This window comes from Phytophthora cinnamomi (assembly GCF_018691715.1).
Source record: "Phytophthora cinnamomi strain GKB4 chromosome Unknown Contig14, whole genome shotgun sequence".
Taxonomy (NCBI): Eukaryota; Oomycota; class Peronosporomycetes; order Peronosporales; family Peronosporaceae; genus Phytophthora; species Phytophthora cinnamomi.
This window is the reverse complement of record NW_027150947.1, coordinates 1,282,090-1,301,730: the sequence shown is the minus strand read 5'-3', so window position 1 is coordinate 1,301,730 and position 19,641 is coordinate 1,282,090. Positions and strand designations below refer to the sequence as shown.

At 50.2% G+C, this 19,641-nt stretch overlaps 2 protein-coding genes across 2 annotated transcripts; one reads left to right on the top strand and one right to left on the bottom strand.

Annotated features, from left to right (window-relative positions):
• Positions 1 to 15,238: 15,238 nt before the first annotated feature.
• On the bottom strand, positions 15,239 to 15,535 carry IUM83_01264 (uncharacterized protein; the record flags this gene model as incomplete). Its single annotated transcript, XM_067925106.1, has 1 exon — positions 15,239 to 15,535. The coding sequence occupies one exon, from the start codon at positions 15,533 to 15,535 to the stop codon at positions 15,239 to 15,241; it is 297 nt and encodes a 98-aa protein (XP_067797146.1).
• A 2,082-nt stretch (positions 15,536 to 17,617) lies between these two features.
• On the top strand, positions 17,618 to 18,133 carry IUM83_01263 (TKL protein kinase; the record flags this gene model as incomplete). The annotated part of the gene is made up of 1 exon (XM_067925105.1): positions 17,618 to 18,133. The coding sequence occupies one exon, from the start codon at positions 17,618 to 17,620 to the stop codon at positions 18,131 to 18,133; it is 516 nt and encodes a 171-aa protein (XP_067797150.1).
• Between the last annotated feature and the right edge of the window lie 1,508 nt (positions 18,134 to 19,641).

Genomic DNA, 19,641 nt, shown 5'->3' with positions numbered 1-19,641 from the left:
GCTGCGGCTTGGTTCGATGCACAATTTCGTAGGGCGTCTTGACGTTCACCGAGTTGGGGAGCCGGTTGATGATCCACGCAGCCGTGTTTACGGCCTCGGCCCACCACTTTTTCTCGATGGCTTCGTGGTAGAGCATACAGCGCGCCATCTCCACCAAACTTCGGTTCATGCGCTCAGCCAGTCCATTCTGCTGAGGCATGTATGGTACCGTCTTTTCATGCTTGATGCCACTGCGGTCGAGGTAGGCCTTGAACTGCTTGCCCGTGTACTCGCCGCCATTGTCAGAACGTAGGCGCTTGATCGTCTTGCCTGTTGCGTTCTCCATTGCTGCCTTGAAGATCTTGAACTTCGACAGCACTTCCGATTTGGCCTTCATGAAGTAGACGGTCACGTGACGTGAGTAGTCATCGATGAAGGTTACCGCATACGTGCAACCACCGGGTGTCTTGGTCTGCATCGGACCCATCACGTCCGTGTGCACCAGATCCAGTACGCCTGCACTCTTGACGAGCTTCTCCGGGTGTCGCGGATAGTCGTCCGCTCTCATCTTGCCCATGCAGCAGCCTGCGCAGACGGTACCACTTGTGACACCATCCGAAACGCAAGGCACTCCGTCTGCCATGGTCAACAGCTGTTCGTAACGTTTGAACGGGATGTAACCGAGACGGGCGTGCACAACGGCCCATGGATCATTACGAGATGCCGTCGCCGCACGACACACCTCGCCCCCCACTGTCTTCAACTTGTAGACGTTTCCAAAACGCTTGGCCTCCATGACGGTAGCATCGCCATAGCGAAAGACACACTTGTCCTTGCTGAACTGCGCGACGACGTCCTTCTCGGCCAGCTTCGCAACCGAGATGAGGCTTCCATCAACTTCAGGGATGTATAGCACATCCGACGGCGTGACAGACGTTCCGTCCATCAGCTTCATTCCGACGGTGCCCTTTGCAACTGCGTCGATCTTCGTGCCATCCGCGATCGTGATGCGGACTGGCGTCGTCAGCTCCTTCATGGACACGAACTTGTCCCGGACGCTGGTCATGTGCGAGCTGGCACCGGAGTCCACGAGCCACTCCGACTTGTCCATCGCACCCGTTGCCGTAAACGCGAAGTCGGACGCAGCTTGCGCGACTTGCCCACGTTCGTTGTCGACCTTCTTCTTGCGGCACTCGAATTCCTTGTGGCCAGTCTTCTTGCAGTAGAAGCACTTACCGTTGAACCGATGCTTGAAATTCTCCTTCTTCTTCGTAGCAAACGCCTTCTCTTGAGCCGATGACGATTCATCCGAGGCTTCAACACCAGCTAGCGCTTGGATTGCGTACGAGAGCGTCATGTTCGGCGTGTTCTCGAGCACGGTACTGATCATCCGGTACTCATCGGTCAAACTGCCGAGCAGCAGCACGAGTTGGCGGGTCTCGTCGAGAGGCTCACCAATCGTCTCCATTTGGAGCACGATTTCCTTGAATCGGTCCACGTGCGTCGTGAACCGCGTACCGGGCTCCATCTTGAAGTTATGCAGCTTCTTGGTGACGAGGAGTCGGTTCTTGAGCGTGCTCCGGTTGAACTGCTCCTGGAGCATGGTCCATGCATCCATCGCAGTCATCGCACCACGGATGTAGCCTTGGAATGTGAGGCTGACGTCGCCAGCGATCACTCCAAGGGCTTTCAGATCGTCGGTCTTCCATGCATCCGTGGTGCGGTTGCTCACCGGGTCGAACTCTGCCTTGATGATGTGGGGCAGCAGTCCCTTGCGCGAGAGCTTCATCCGCATGTTGAACTCCCAGTGGAAGTAGTTATCTTCCACGAGCTTGACGGTGTCCGCGTAGCCTGGGCTCATAACCAATTGGGAGTGTGCGAATGAGGCTTGGTAGTCGAGTGAGTAGTTGGAAGGAAATCCGAAAGCGAGCTCGATTTAGGTTAGTGTGTTTGCCAGCTAGCAGTCCCTACTGTATGCAATGTTCCCTAGTAGGTGAGGCTTGTAGATGTGGTCCAAACGATCTCGGCTGCGGTCCAAACGAAGTTGCCAGTCGTAAGACTGATCCGCCTAGTCACGGCTGCGGCTCAAAACGGTTGACTCAACACATGCAAATCATAAGCACCCAAATTGAAGTTGTCGTCCAATCACATTCCAGTATCAGAGATAGTCCAGCCAAACAGGTTGCGAGATCTTCCCATCTTCAACCACAGACCCCGGTGGCACGTGCCAGCACGCGCAGGCCGTCTGCCTCGCGGTAGGGATCCAGTCGATCAGACAGCGAAGTGCAACCTCAACAGATGCGTGGTCTGATGTGGACCGCGAGGGCGATTACAGGTGACTGTTCTCATTCGTCGCTGGAGTGGCGGCGATATCGCCCGGCACTCACTCAGTTGAGAGTGAGTTCACCGTCTTGAGGCAGTCAAGAACCCGCAGAGAACAGCACTAACCAACTATGCAATGGAAGGCCAACTCCAGTCGCTGCAGTGCTTCTTTTTGCTCGATCTAGCTGAACGCGTCGCTAGGAGTGCACGTAGCTACGGTTTTCTGTATATGAGCCTCCCTTCAGAGCTCGAACTCCGCATACTTCTCATCGCAACTATGTTTCTTGAGGGTGTCTGAAACACATATCTAAACAGCAAGCGCCAACTCACAGTAGAAAAAAAAGTTATACTGGGAACACCCGAAAAATGAGGGGGGGGGCAGTCCCAACGGATTAATTGCGTGCGCGTAACTCTCCTTGGCGCAACCTTCGCGCCACATCAGCCTGAATGATGTCGACCCAGCAACTTCGATAGATCATACTACATGGCCGCCAGGCCACGGTCGAGTCGACTTATCTCACCTTCTTCGTGATGCGCGCGCTTCTCGTCATCGCCAGATGGAGGGAATCACCCCTGCTCACGAGCGTGCAATTATCAACCCAGCAGCACTGCGCTACCTCACGGGGCAAATGGTGATTAAGCAACCGAAGGTGTTAGGACAACAAGTGATCCTACGCAAGGAGATCGCCTTAGATGATTTTGCAGACGAAAAATAAGCTAGCATTCGTCTTTAGATGAAAATGATTTGGCTTTTGCGACAGCGGATGACTCGAAGTTGTCGACGCCTGTCAAATAGACTCAAAACAGGGATTACCCACTATTTGTCCTCTCTACTTGCTACTACGTAGTATGTCGTAGTTATATCTATTTTCTTGTATTATTCGTGTATTATTCGACCAGTGACTGGGATAATATGCAGGTCCAATGAGTTCTGCGTGGGGTGCTTGGTGTCAACACAAGCCAGCGGTGCGACCACGATGGTGCAGTCTGTGCGACAGCAAGGATAACGTGCAAACGATTGTCTAGTCTTACATTACACCAGTTTTGGTGCGACTTCCACCTTGGGTTAAAAGGGCTACGTGCAGGAAGTCTGATGCATGTATATTGATTAAGAGGGCATCTCGTTCTCAAAGCTTCTCCCGCGTTACATGATTGGCTCAAAGCAAGCCATCTCAGGTTGCGCGACTTGGCCCTCACAAATCGTTGATCCAGGCACCCTAGCGACGGTCGAAGGTCAGGGGGTTATCACGTTGGCGCTTCACCCAAGCGCGGTACCTCGCATAAACTGGGTTGTGTATCGAATAGACCCTCTCTCCATTCATGATATTGTACGGAACGTTGAGTTTGTCCAGAGTATGCTCCGCCGACCTGCCCTTTGCAATCTGGCGCACCATTTTAGCGTCAGTATCCGAAAGACCGTGGGCCCACTGGACAAGTTCCGTGCCACCCTTCCTCTCCTCATTTTTTCCCGAGTCTTCCGAGTCTTGCACGCCGTCTTCATCGTTTCCATCTTCCGGGTCTTGCACGCCGTCTTCATCGTTTCCATCTTCCGTAACTCGGCCCCGCAGTGATCGCTGGTGGGCACCTATGGGGTCATGAGCGGATAGTGAGCGGGCCGAGGGGGCAGCACTGCGAGAAACGTAGGAGGCGGTGACCCGGGTCTGGCCGGAGGACGTGACTGCAACAGCGCCGCTGCCATAAAGGAGAACAGCCACAGCGACGAAAAGGATGGAGCACGCGCGCATGGGTGTGACTACTGCTGCTGGGACTTGAGTATTGCGCGGTGAATTGTTGAATGAAGAAGCTAAGGTTGCCACTCGGTTTACCAAGACCTGGCGATAACGGCAAGCGGAGCGGTCGTGGAGGGCAGGTAGTACCAGTAGGCACAACGCTGCAGGAATGCTAAGCTTGGACAGCAAGGGTAAACAGAGTAAGCCGGTTATTATCCATGGGTCACTAATGGTCGGTGGATACAGACTGCGCAGATACGGAAGTTTGCCATGCAAGCTTTCGTGCTGGTATCACAGTCGTGACCTGGCTTTGTGACGGTAGGCGTACATAATCTGTAGCGAGGTAGTCCTCTTTGTCATGGTGATTATGCTAACGCGCAAATCTTCATTATCACGATGATGGTGATGAGGATTTACGTGTTCGCGTAACCAGTTACAATGGTACTGATTGGTATGATGCACCTAGACTCTGTAGCGTATACAGACACGGAAGTTTGCCGTGCAAGCTGTCGCGTTTTCGCGTTTGGTGTCTCACAGTCGTGACCTGGCTTTGTACAGATAGCCGATATCCTCTTCAGAATCTGTAGGGAAGTAATCCTCTTTGTGATGATGATCGAGCGTGCAAACCTTCGACATTTTGACGATAGTGATGAAGATTTGTGCGTTCGCGTAATCAGTTACATGTATACTACACCTAGACTCTAAGTGAGCTAAGTAGCAACAAAATTCTCTGGAATTTATCCAGAGTAATTGTGGCGGAGGTACCGATCCCTATATAACCTCAGATCCCTGAATCACAAACGAATAGTGTATCCGGACGAACCTGTTAGGTTTTATACGTGGGCGGATAGCATATTATCCAGTAGCGCGTTACTTGAGTCTTTTAGGGGCGACATTCCCGTGACAAGACAATCTGGATGTTGCTTGTAGTTAATTTTCGCATAACATGGGGGGGGGGGGGGCTCATGTTACGAGACATCTAAAACAGACGCACTACAAAAAGATCAAGTTGGTACAATCCTACGATACCGAGGCTACGTCGTTCGGTCATAGATGATCGATCTCCCGTACACCCATAGCTGCGAGCAGGCGTTTCCGCGCTCAACTATCCATACTGTTTTAGTATGCCAGAATTGCGTGGCTATGAGCAGGCATCGCACCTATCCAGGCTACGCCAGGATTGCGTGGCTATGAGCAGGCGTCTCAGCTACATGTACAGTATCCAGGCTGTCTTGCCATGTCCCAGCAACGCCACGCAGCTTCTCGCAGCAGAAGAACTGGCCGGTGAACGCCGGGGCAGAAGATCTCTATTTATGTTACATTTGTTTTACTTGTTAGGAGTTTGCGATAAGAATAAGCCCTTCAGTTCATATTCACAACTGCTGTTTAGATGTAAGGACTCTAGGTTTAGATGCAATGACTTCTCTGTAAACACTACATCTACATAATCGACGCCGCGTCGAATGCGGCACTGGGCGTCTGCCGAATATATCGTAACCGCGCGCATATCGAGATTTTAAGAAGCTTATATTTATTCAGACGATATTTACGCCTTACCCTCTGATTTGGCAACAACATAAGTTTAATTTTGGTTTGAGTATAGCGCACCCTTTTGAAGCAACTGAACGGACAAAGCGACCGCTGCAGCAATTATATTTAGAGAGAAACGTACGAAATCACGTAGCAGACGTTCACTGCATAAGCAGAGTGCTGATTATGCAATACCGCTGATTCAGCACCAGTTGTTAGCTGGAGGGCGAGCTACAGGGACAACCGCAAGTGGCGCTAGGGGCTTGGTCTAACTGCTATATGAACTCACTTCGCAAGTTACTATCGAGAGCGCACACGTCATACTACACGGGTCTGGGTTTTGCACGACCAAATAGATAAGGCAGTACTCGCAAGTCAGACAAATAGCCAACATGCGCTTCGGCTTCCTCGCACTTGGAGCTCTTATCGCCATTGTCACCGCCGAAGAAACTGATTCGAGTTACGCTATCACGAAGGAGGATTCAAGAAGAGAAACTCGCGCGCTATACATTCCCACCTCTGACCAGGAAGAAAGGGGGCGAAATTACCCGGGGAAGGGAGTCACCAGGTTTGGTGGCCTAATTTCAAGGCATGGTTCAAGGGTTGGTTCAAGAAGACTTTTTTCTTTTGGTCACACCACAGTAAGGATGCAACACGGCGGCTTCGATAGAGCAACAGTCCCTCTGTGAAGAGGAGTTATTTCAGTCAACCCCTGCTCGTCAAGGCAGAAAAGAGATGGCAGAATACATCTCAACGCATATCCGATACAAACACAAAATCGAATACGCTTAGTAAGAACGCATGGGAATCACTTCTTTTCTCGCAAAAGCTGCAAAACCAAATAAATGTTTCACCAAGCACGATAATAGCGATCTTGTTCTGAAAGCTTAAAATGTGACGAAGCAATTTTCTGCGATGACTGTAGAAGTACGAGTTGCGAGGTTTTCTTGAACCCTTTAACGCGATGGGCGTCTTCTACAATCGTAGTTGTGAACTCCCTCGCGATCTCAAAGCGTAAATGTCAAACGAGTTGATGCACCACGTTTTGGAGACACCAACTTTGGCAATGTAGTGTTCTACGTGATACTGAACAATTTTCCAACGGGCATGGTTAGTGACCCAATTACTCCCGTTGGTGACGTTTTTGCATGGGTGGCCCAATCTTCTTTGCCGTTAGTTGTCGGTAGGTGATAAGAACTCAGCGGATAATGGCACTACAACATACTTCCCTAAATCCGGCAAAGGCAAGAGATCTCGGCAGTGCCGGATCGAAAGAGGCCCTCAAAAACTTACATCTCCAATTGTAAGCGATGACCTGCCACGATACAAGTGTTCGAATGAAGCCCTAACTACATGACGTCTCTTCAACATGCCCGCGTATTCTAATATGTTTGGAAGTCGCTATGGAGCGCACGTTGCTGTCTGTTCTGTTGATATCAGGCAATATGCATGCTGCTATCACGGGTTAGATTTAACCCGGTACCTTAGAGATCTATATATCCCGTCACTTGCTGGGCTTAAGCAATGTTTGCTGTCGCGTTGGGCCCGAAGAGTGTTTGTCGTTGAAGTGGGTGCGAGTGTTGGTCCTGTCGAGAAGCGCGGTAGTTGTGGTCGATGTGCGGGGTAGACGGTTTATTTAATACTGAATTGCTACTGCTAGCCTAACATGCATGCCTCGCTGTGCTCCTACGCGAGCACAGGGCTCTCTTTGCGTATTTCTGGGGTTTTCCTTGACTATGTACTACCCTGCGTCTTTTTGTTTTCTTTTCATTTCTTTTCTACTAAATGCATGTTCCATGTTTCTTTTTCATGTTTTTCCTACAAAATGCATGTTCACTGTGACGGCTGACCCTCTCGGGTAGCTGCCACAGGAACTTCAAGCCTCTGGCTTGCTTGCTCAGCAGGCCAGAGGTGGGCCTGACATCTCCCCCTGGTTGACTTCGCGTTGGCGGAGTCGATACCCATCCAGGAGTTGACGCCAATGCGAAACGTGCTTGATCTGCGCTTCGCTTTCCCAGGTTGCCTCATGCTCCGGCAACCCATGCCACTTCACGAGCCATTGACGTTTGCGACGTCTAGTTCGTTTCTTGAGCAGCTTCTCCACAATGTAGAGTTCTTCTCCAGTGTCCTCGTCCAAGATTAGAGGTACAGCCTTCGGAATCGGTCGATTCGGAAAATCCTCACGGTTCGTTTGGTAATGGGTCAGTAGCTCCACGTTGAATGTCGGATTAAGACGTTTCATCGTGCGCGGAAGTATCAACTTCGCCACGTTGTCGTTCACCATACGTTCAATCACGAACGGTCCAACCTTCTTAGCCGCTAATTTCGCTTTCTTCAATTTCGTGTTCTTGTTTACGGTTTTCAGCGGTAAGTTCTTCGTGTCGAGCAGCACTAAGTCACCTCTTTTAAAGACAACTTGTCTGCGCTTGCGATCGTAGTACTCCTTTTGTCTTGCTTGAGCTTCTTCCAAATTCTTCTGAGCACGTTCTACGATCTCCTGTCGCTCCTTCACAAAGTTCTTCGCGAACTCCGCGAGCGTCACATCATTCTCCGATTGCAGCAGGTCTTGCATCTCCTCTGCCACAATGTTTGACACCTTACGTCCTGTGTCAAGTTCGAATGGCGCGAACTTCGTAGACGCGTTGACGAGGGTCGAATGCGCATATTCGATAGTCCCTAGGTGCTTAACCCAATCGTCACCGTGATACGAGATCATACATCTCAATGCATCTTCGAGCACGAGGTTCTGGCGCTCCGTCTGGCCATCTGCCTGAGCTCGGTGCGCAGTTGTCATGCTGAGTTTGATACCCATCAACTTCATCAATGACTTCCAAAAGTCCGAGATGAACTTCGAGTCGCGATCACTGATGATGACCTTCGGCAATCCGTGATGCCGAACAACTGCATCAAAGAACACTTTAGCCGTGTCCTTCGCGTCAGCTGTCGAATACGTTGGTGCATACTTCGCTCGCTTGGACAACTTGTCCACTGCAACTAGTATTGCATCAAACCCTTCCGACACTGGCAAACCCGTGATGAAATCCATTGACACCACTTCCCAGCATTCCTTTGGCACTGGTATCGGCATCAGTAGTCCTTTTTTCTTCTGGCTACTGGACTTCCATCGTGCACAAGTCTCACATGTGCGAACGTATTCCCTTACGTCGCGGTCCATAGTCGGCCAGTAGTACCATTGCGCTGCTTTCAGGTACGTACGTCGACTTCCAGGATGCACGGACGTCTTTCCATCATGAAATTCGATCATGACATATGTGCGAAGCTCTCTTACCTTCGGCACACAAAGTCGGTAGACAGTTTCGCCTTTCGTCTGTTTGAAAAACAGAAGCCCATTGTGCTTGACGAACTTCTCCTTTCCTGCTACATTAGACCACTGTTGCTTGAAAGCAGGGTCTGATTCGTATCCTTCCTGAAACACTCTCTTCGTCTCAGGGGCCAAGTGCGGACTTACAAAATGATAGTCGACGCTGTTGACTTGCTGCTGTGCTACGCCAATCGGGCGACCCTCCCCCCGTAAGTCGACATCGTCGAGTAACAGGTGAGTATCATCCGTTGACATGTTGCGCAACACTGCAGACTTAATACGATGGTCATGAACTGGTGCGGCATTCTTCGCGCATTCGTCGTCGCAGTCATGAACCGTATACGTCACATCCGGAAGAGGTGCTTCTTTCTCCTCTTCGTCTTCCAGCCCATCCGGTGGAGGCCGTGAGAGCGCATCCGCTACAACGTTCATCTTACCTCGCACATGATGCAAAGTAAACGTGTATTGCGAAAAGTGCGTCAAAAAGCGAGCCATCTTTGGTGACACTCGTGGGTGATGCAACATCCACGAACACGCTGCGTTATCCGTGTAGACGTCGAATGGGCGTCCATGCAGATAGTGTCTCCACTTCTCCGTAGCCACTTTGATAGCTAGTAGCTCCTTCTCATGCGTAGGCCATCCACGCTCATGTTTATCCAACTTCTTCGAATAGAAGGCAATCGGATGATCTGCTCCGTCATATTTCTGTGACAGAACTCCACCAATACAATGTCCTGACGCGTCCGTCGTCACGATAAACGGTCGCTCAAAGTCCGGCAACTTCAGCGTCGGCGCTTGCTGAAGTGCGAGCTTGAGATGCAAATACGCGTCTTCCACAGGCTTCGTCCAATTCCATGGGGCATCTCCCTTCGTCAAATCCCTCAACGGACGAGCAATCTCGGCAAAATCACAGATAAATCTGCGATAATATCCTGCCAAACCCAAGAAACTCAACAACTCCTTTCGATTCGTCGGAGTCGGATACTTGGCTATCGCTTCCGTTTTACGCGGATCAACGCTTACTCCTGCCTGCGAGACAACATGTCCTAGGAAAGCCACTTCGGACTGACCAAACGAACACTTTGCCATGTGCGCAAAAAGCGCGCGACGCAGTACCATACAAACTGCACGCAGATGCTCCACATGCTCCTCCATACTCTTCGAGAAGACGCAGATGTCATCGAGATACACGACGACAAATTCGTACTTGTCGAACAGCTTGCGCATGAGCCTGGACCATGTCCCTGGCATTCCAGCCACTCCCATGGGCGCTACACACCACTGATACGTTTCCTTGTGCGTTCGAAACGCAGTGTACGGACGACTTGACTTCACCACCAGCATTTGATGATATCCCTGCGCAAGGTCGATCAACGTGTAGATGACACAACCTACCATCTTATCGAACAACTCCTCGATTAATGGCAACGGGATCTTGGCCATGACAGTCACGCTGTTGAGATAGCGGTAGTCGAACACCCAACGCAACGGAATCTTCAAATTGCCGCTACGCAACCATTCAGCCCTTTTCGGCATTTGACCTGTGACTGGGTCCTTCTTCGGGATAGCGAAAATGTTCGAAACCCACGGCGAGTTCGACACTTCAATCCATCCTTTCTTCAACTTGTCTTTGACAAATTCTTCGAAAGCATCCTGTTCCATCTTCGACATGCGGAACGGTGCACGAGAGCTTGGCTGAGCTCCCTTCTTCAACGTCACTTCGAAGTTGACTTCACGCATCGGAGGCAATCCGTCTGGTAATTGCTCCGGAAACACATCCTTGAACTCCTTACCGACTACGTTGAAGATCGGTTCTGGAATTCCTTCCATTTCGGGCACAAGTTGTATCTTTACCCGAAACACCTGCTCATACTCGCCTTCCTTCAAGTTGTGCGAGAACGACGGTGCATCGACGTCGATGAATTGCATCCGGTCAGGTATGACAACCTCCTCCTTTTGCCAATCCACTTGAGGGTTGTAGTCCTTAAACCACGGTTTCTCCAAAATGACGTCGTGCGACTCCGGCAACTTCCATTCCACGAACTCGATCGCTGGAAAGAAGTACCCATCCATGCTCACTGGCGCTTCCACGTTTTTGACATCCGTCGCCGGCGTTAACGTGCCGTCAAAGCGCTGCGCTTGATGTCGTCTTGACAGAAGCACATTACTAGCCAAACCTGGCATAATCATGTTCGTGCTTGCACCCGTGTCCAACAGAATTCGGACATCTCTGCCATTGATGCGACCCTTCCTGATGAAAAGGTTACTCGTACGTTCGGACTTCACTGCGTTCACCTTCAAGGTCTCCGTTGTACTTGTTGGTTGCGATCCTTGCTGAACCAACTTCACTGGCTGCTTCTCATGCAACTCAGCTTCCTGCTCTGGCGGCGATCCGCACACACCAGACTCCAATTCCGGTTGCATCGCATGCAAACTCGGTTCTTCAACTGGCTGTAGTCCACACGAGCCAGCATCTTCCGTCATTTCTGACGCTGCAGTGACAGTCTTTTCCACTTGTACACGTGCCTTGTCCATGAATGCCTGTAACTCATCCGCTTGTTCCTGGATGTCAGCCACACTCATAGTCACGCGATCCATGACGACAGTATCCACCTGTTCGTCATCCTTGAGGACCATGTTCATCCTCGGCTTACGCCCTTGATTACTGCCCGAGTTGTTGTACTTCGGCGCATTCCGCTTAGCCTTCTTTGTCTGCTGCGGCTGTATCGGACATTGACGAGCCCGATGGGCGCTACTCCCGCACCGGAAACACAGGTTTCGGCGCATACATTCCTCCTTCGACGGTACCCTTACGTTGTCGATCTCCATCGGCACTGGTCCATCGTTGTTGCTCTTCGATCGTCTGTTGTCGTACGATCGGTACCTCGGTCTATTGCCTGCTCCTTCCGAGCATCCACGATGCGCGTGAGACTGGTCGTAGTCGACCGCTACGGTAATAGCGTCGGTCAACGTTGCACCCCTGCGATACTGGACTTCCTCCCGAATACTTGACGGCAGACCACTCAAGAAAATACATGATCTTGTCCAGTTCGCTCATCTCCTTGACTTGAGTAATCAAGTGCCTGAACTTACTGATATAATCGGGCAAGTCTCGACAATGACGCTCCTTCAAGTCATTCATCTGGTCCCGAAGACGTTCTTGCAGATCCGGAGGCTCGAACTCTTCCTCCAGCTTCAAAATGAAGTCTTCCACACTCTTCACATCGTCCTTCTTGACGATGTACCACTGAGCGGCTCCATACTTCAGCGATCCCGCTAACACAGCCAAAATGCGTCCACTCAACTTACTCTCCTTCCAGTCTATGCCCTTAGCTAAAAAGTACTGCTCCACCTGCTCCCGGTATAGTTGGAACGATTCCTTGAGCGTCCCCCCCGTAGCTGGGCATTTTTATCCCATCCAGCTTTAGTTTGCGACAGCTGCCTTGACTTGCGCAGCTCGTCGATCAATTCTGTCTGCTTCTCCATGGCCGCCAACATACTATGCATTAGTTGGGCCGGATCCGCCATCTTGAACACGCGAAAACTTCGTACTTTGTGTGTTCACCCTTGAAACTTGATACCGGTGGGAGCAATCTACTTTTAGGGGCACTGACTAAAAGAAAGTAAAAGAGAAAACCTGTTAAAGAAAATAGCCTATGCTACTTCCTAAAATTGGCCGAGTTATGCGCTGTGGGAGGTCTTGGACTTCTTCGATGCCTTTGAAGAGGTCGATGACACGTGAGAGGTCGATGACGCGTGAGAGGTCGAGCGGTGACGGTTGTCGTCCTGGTCTTCGCTTCGCCAAATTTTGCTGTGCCGGGCTACCAAGAACAAAAACTGACTAACCGGCTTCGAGACTTACAATGCTCGATTTATATGCGGTGCAGTCTTTTGAGAACAGTAGCTACTTTGGCAAATGGGCTGTCACCGGGGTCAGATGCAAAACAAATTTGCACCACGGCTGCCCTCCAGTTATTTCCCACGGTCAGCGTACAATAATAGGTTGCCCTATTAATGTACCAAAGTCTCCCCAACAGCTGGGTTGGTCACGCTGACGTGACACTTACACCTCAAGCTGAAAAAGCCTCCCCTTTAGTGCAGTGCAGCAGCGAGCCTTCCCCCCGCAAGTGCTACCAGATGTCGCGTTGGGCCCGAAGAGTGTTTGTCGTTGAAGTGGGTGCGAGTGTTGGTCCTGTCGAGAAGCGCGGTAGTTGTGGTCGATGTGCGGGGTAGACGGTTTATTTAATACTGAATTGCTACTGCTAGCCTAACATGCATGCCTCGCTGTGCTCCTACGCGAGCACAGGGCTCTCTTTGCGTATTTCTGGGGTTTTCCTTGACTATGTACTACCCTGCGTCTTTTTGTTTTCTTTTCATTTCTTTCTACTAAATGCATGTTCCATGTTTCTTTTTCATGTTTTTCCTACAAAATGCATGTTCACTGTGACGGCTGACCCTCTCGGGTAGCTGCCACAGGAACTTCAAGCCTCTGGCCGCGAGCAAGCAAGCCAGAGCCTTTGCGCCGCATCGCTCTGGCTTGCTTGCTCAGCAGGCCAGAGGTGGGCCTGACAGTTTGCCCACTAATTAGCCAAACTATATTGCCTGGAACTGGTCTTCTAGGGTAAATGAAGCCACTCCAGTCCGCAGCTTGTTCGTTTAAGACCGCAAAAACGTCTTAAGCGAAGCCATACCAGTAAACAGCAGAACTGTCAAGTTGGAGCGTGTTGCAGCACTATTGTTGACGTGGGCTTCTAGAAATTTTCTGCTCGTGCGTGATTTCGAATATTTGTGCTACGACAATGGCCATGATCATTACTTGTGAGTTACTTAGCATATTTTGGTGGAAAAACCCTGGTGTTGATCTTCCACGCGCGTTGCATGTCATTAAGGCCCTTGGTCAAATGCTAGCACGCGTTCTGAGCTATTCGCAACATTCAATTTGATTTGCTCAACGAAACTGGTACACCGTACCATTTTGGCTGGTTGGTGTTCCAGAGCACCAGTTTTCAGAACACCAAAATTTGCCGTGCCAGCCGTAGCACATTTGTACCAGAGTGCTACGGACGACGAAGCCGCAGCACTCATTTCTGTGGTGACTGGCGCATGTGCGAGCGCCGCCATGATTGCCGCAGTAGACAAGCGCAGCGTGCGAGCCCCGCCGTCAGGAACCTCAACATTTCGGAACACAACTTTCGAGGAAACTATGGACGCAACAAGTACAAACTGGTTTCATAAGAAGCTAAGGATGGATAAGATGTCCTTCATTCGCATTTACAAGGTTCTGTGTGATACTTGGCCCCACTAACCCGCTGCAAATAGCCGTACAAAACTGATTAAGAGGATAGCCTTGACAATTCTTTACTTAGCACAAGGATGTACAATGGACGCTGCCGCATCGATGCTTGGAATCTCAAGCCCGCGGGCTGTAGTGTATATCAACGACACATTAGACGTGGTGAACGAATTAGCTTCTCCCTATGTTGCTATGGTACCGCCGAGCGAGATACCTGAAATCGAGAAGGGTTTCGAGGCGATTGCAGGGTTCCCCGACGTTATTGGAGCGGTCGACGGAACGCTGGTGAGAATCTCGCGGCCCCACGACTTTGATGGCTGGTACTGCAGATTTCTTTCCTGCAGTCAATGTGCAAGCCATTGTGGACCATCGCCGTCACTTTCGGTCAATATCAATTCGAGCGGGGTCTAATAATGAACAGTCGCTGTGGAATGGTTCCGGTGCGGTAAGATCTTTTTGTTAATGGAAACGCTGTGATTCTAAAATATTCACATACTCTCTAGATTGTCGTCTTACATGCCACCAGGTAAACACTTGCTGGTGGATGCAGATTTTAAAATCTGGGCACATTTATTAACCCCATTTCCAGAGTCGGAGGCGGTGGATGACCGTCGCAAGCGGATATACAATCGAGTACATTCTCGTACCAGATTTGTGGTTGAATGCGCGTTCGGGCGCTTAAAAAACCGATTCAGGGTGTTGTTAGGCAAGCTGGAGCAGAAATCCTCATCACGTAATTACAAGGTGGTAATTGGCTGTGCTGTTCTGTACAACCTTCTCATTCTCGTTCGCGACTCAGTCGTTGTGGAAGGACGAGACCCACTTGTCCACGAGCCGCGTCTAAGAACGGTGGAGGATTTGGAAGACCTTGAGCGGCCATTGTCCAACTTGCAGGGAATGTCGAAACGTGACGGTCTATCATATGCATTTTTTTTAATATCAAGCAATAGAACATCCTATTCGCAGCGATTTCACATATTGAAGTTCATGTATTAATCTTATACTTGCCTCACGTAGATTCACACCTTTTCCCTACGATCTACGATCTACAGTGGATAATCGCTACTCTTCCTTCTCCAGCAACCGTTGCAGCAGCTGAAGTTGCAGTTCCTGGAAACAGCGTGTTTCTTGCAGCTGCACTTGAAAAGCGCGGATTTGATGCTCCACCGCTGCGGCGAGAGCTCGAAAGTTCTCATCGCTTGCAGGGCGACTGTCCATACCCGTAGCAATAGCCGTCATACCCGTTTCCATCGCATGGGCTAGCTGTGCAACAGGTGCAACCTTACCATGACCTCTCGCGTTGTCGGTGGTATCGCTACTCTCCTCTGAGCTCTTCTCGTCCAAGCTTTCCGCTTCCATGTCGTCGTTCGTGTCCGCGAGGACATCACCGCTTAACCCTTCTTTAGAGAAAAAGCATCACTGAGAATAGCCCAAAGCTGATCGTCAATCTCTTTTAATACGGAGGGATTGTTGCCTGTCTTCTTCATTTCGCGTTTCTGCTCCTGGTAGAGGCACTTCAGCTTACTGTACTTCTGAGAAACCTGTATAAAACCAAGTTCATAATCGATTAGCTTAGTAGTACATTGTCAGCATTCCGTTACCTTGTCTTGTATTATGACCACTCCCAATGTCTGCGAGAGAACGCTGGCGAAGAACTGCCATGCCAAGGCTGTCTTAATCTTTGTATCGGCCGAGCCAATTCGGTTCTTAACTTCGCCATTCTTAAAACGAAGTCGCAGGAGCTCTGCAATCATTGCATTGCTCCACTTCATTCTCGTACCTGCTTTTCCTTCGCCTTTCACGGTGTACGCCTTTGCCTGGCTCATTCCTGCAGCATGATCCTCCTGTGCTGCCATCTTCATGGACACAGATTCTAATGACTTCACCTCCTTCTTCTTAAGTGTCGTGCTTTCGTTTTCGATAGTGCCAACATCCTCACCGACAACCGCGGTCGGCGCCTTTTCTTCGATCGGCTCACTGTGAGCAGCTTGTCCGTGCACTGCAGCTCCTATATGTACAGCACGTACACATCTAAGAACGTACAAGACAGATAATCCGGGCGGAGAGCTCGTCGATAGCTGTATTTTACCGTAGTGCACCGTATCTGTCGTTACCGATATGATTTTGCCCGAGCGCAGAGTGCTGGTCCCCACAGTGGTTGAGAAAGTTTTGTGTGGTAGCTCAGCTTCGCCGCAATAGTTCACATGATGGAGCAAACACTGGGCTTCCATCGGCTCTGCGGGAGTGAAGGGGTTCGAGCGCAGCGAGCTGCCCGGCGCGTAGTTTGCGTTGTCCATCGAGAAACGGAATGACAGAGAATGGACCCGCCTGTCTGCAGACCAGTGATTATATCGCCGACTATCTGAGTGGTTGGTACTCACTTGGTCAAGGCAAGGCATTACAAGCTCGCTAGTCTAGCACGGGACGCGAACACCCCAGCAAACCTACCCCAGTATGGCCAAGAACACGAGCTGACACTTGAACAAGGCCTAATAGCATATGTATCGGTAATAATACTATTTCATAATACTATTATAATGTAAGAGATATTATCTCTGCCATCTGCCATGTGATGTTATAAGATGGCACCTCTGCCATATTATGGCACATGCCAGTTCAGGGGTTAACATGGTCTACACTGTACAGCACTCATTTTTTTCCAAACCATGGGGTACCTTTGCTCCAGCATAACATCGAGCGCACTCTAGTTCTCCTCCGCACCTACACCTACGGCTATGGCTGTATGGTATTATTCTTCTTTTAGTAGAATATAATATAGTAACCATTTGTAGAGCTACAGGTATAGTTCACCGGACAATTCCAAATTGAAAGTCATGATGCGCACCTCAGCTTACCTACGTTGGCCATCGTTACTCCCAACGAGCGAGCCCAAGCACCAGCTAATTCTTCATCACAACGACGAAGAGATTGAGTGGATGGGGAAATGTGAGCGGGATATCCGATAAATTCGTTTAAGTAGTTTGATTTTGCTATTAGTAACTATATTTAGTAAGATTATATTTTTTCTATGCACCCAATTAGTAATATTAATACACTTAGTAAATCAAAATCGACTCCTGAATTCTTAATATTACTTTAGGTATGAAATCGACTGCTGTCGGGCTACAATTGTAATTGTTCAGTATTGGCAACATGGTCCAGTGCAATAAAGTCATTGCTCTGCAATATTACAATTAGAAAATCGATTCTATATTTGTAGCCATATTCTAATTATAATTGTATACTCCAATTTTCACAATATTTTTATGCAATTTTAATTGACACAACGCTGCCAGCAGTATCCAAACTATGGAATGTCGTCTCGCATTTCTGAACACGCTGTGCACTTGCCAAGCGCAGCATGAGTATGAGCAATGTAAAGGAGTAGTTTTTCTCGCGACTGCAAGAGATGGAGACGTTGACGCTGTGAGGGAGATTTTGATGCGTGAAGACATCGACGTGAACGTTGCCGACGACGCTGGCAGGTCTCCGTTCCATTTCGCGTTCGAAGAGGAACAGGTCGACGTAATCTGCCTTCTGATCGAGAATGGTGCAGACCTGGACCTGGCAGACGAAGACGGTGATACGCCACTCACCCGAGCTACTACTAAGGGGAACGTAGGGGTTGTACGTCTTCTGCTGGGAAGAGGAGATAACGTGGCCAAGACGAACAAACGTGGCAACGCGCCCTTGATGTGCGCAGCTAAGAGCGGCCACAACGAGGTGGCGGTGATTCTTGTGGCCAATGAGGCGAATGTTGACCGAACCAACCTGTTTGGATCGACCGCCCTTCTCATCGCTGCCAAATATCGCCACCGCGAAATTGTGAAGCAGTCAATTGAGCATGGAGCTGTTGTCGACGTGGCTACGAATGACGGCGTCACTCTTCTCGTTCTTACTGCCGCTGCTGATCACGTCGATGTTGTTCGCTTGCTGCTGGAGAATGGAGCAGTGTAATGGATAGCAAAATGAAAAGTGCATTGACCTGAGCTCGCTACCTCTTGCTGCTACCTACAGCTACTGGTTGTCGTTGCCGTGGCCTGCTAAGGGCAACGTTTACTCTGCTCTTGCCCGTTAAGAGTAACCATGTTCTTCCACCGTATGATGCTCTTCAATTGTAAGTGTCGCTCTTCTGCTGTAAGGTCAGAAAGTGTAATCACAACGGATATGCTCTTATATCCGTTACAAGCAGATATCGCCAAGACTCTTAAGGGAGGCAACACGGCTATACTGGATGCGGCGCGGAACGGCCACACCGATACGATTAAGCTTTTGCTGGAGAACAGTGCTGACATCGAACACAGAAACCAACTCGGATTGGCTTCCCTTCTCGTCACCGCCATTTCAGGACATACTGATACTGTAAAGCTGCTGGTGGTCAATGGAGCTATCATTGAACTCCCTGACGACAAAGGATTCACGGCTCTCATCTATGCTGCGGGACGCAGTCACCTTGATGTTGTGGAGGCATTGGTGAACAATGGAGCTGACATTAAGAAAACCTCCAATGAGGCTACACCACCCTGATTATTGCAGCGTCCGAAGGAGAAAGTGAAGTTATACAGTTCTTACTGGAGAGGGGGGCTGCTGTCGAGAAAACTGTTGAAGTGCACCGCGAGCATGGTTCGGAACGTGTAAAACGGTTCACCCTGAACCACCCTAGAACGCTTGCTATTGGCCGATCCTGGGACTGTCGGATTGATTGGTTCGAGGGAGCAGAAAGTTGTGTTTGCACAAGCCCACGCGACAGGACAACAAGAAGGACAAGAGGGGAGTAGAGTTTAGAAGGACACGTAGGCCAACTTTGGCAACTCTAATCAACTCACTTCGGCATTTGCCACCAACATTACAAGCATTCCTCAGTAGGTTAACAGCCGCAAGGACGCTCGCCACAAGAACGCACGCTGCAAGAACGCTCCGCTCAAGACATGACAACCAAGCTCGCCGAAGTTATCCTGGGCAGAGGGAACTACTTCCACTGGGGGTATAACATGCGCATGACGCTCGCCCGGAAGGGGCTGCTCGCGCATGTGGAGGTCGTCAAGGCGGAGTACGAGATCGCGGAGGCGTGGCTCCCGAACGATGCTAAGGCACTGGGCATCCTCGCGCACGGTGTGGAGATCCAACACCAGACGAAGATCCGTTCCGTGACACGTGCCATGCAGGCATGGAACTCTTTACGCGAGTACTACAACCGTACCATGCTGCACAACCGTGTCGTGATGACGCGGAAGCTGCACGAGTTCAAGATGGAAGCTGGAACGGTTATGGTCAAGCATCTGGAGGCTTTCGACGAGTTGATCATCGGTCTGCGGACGCTGGGACAGCCGATCGACGAAACACGGCAGCTGGCGGTATTTGCTGAGCAGCCTTCCGTCAGAGTACGAGCTGATCGCGTTCATCCTTGAGAACGTCAAGGATGTCACGCTGAATGACGTGAAGGAGAAGCTGTTGAAGGAGTATGA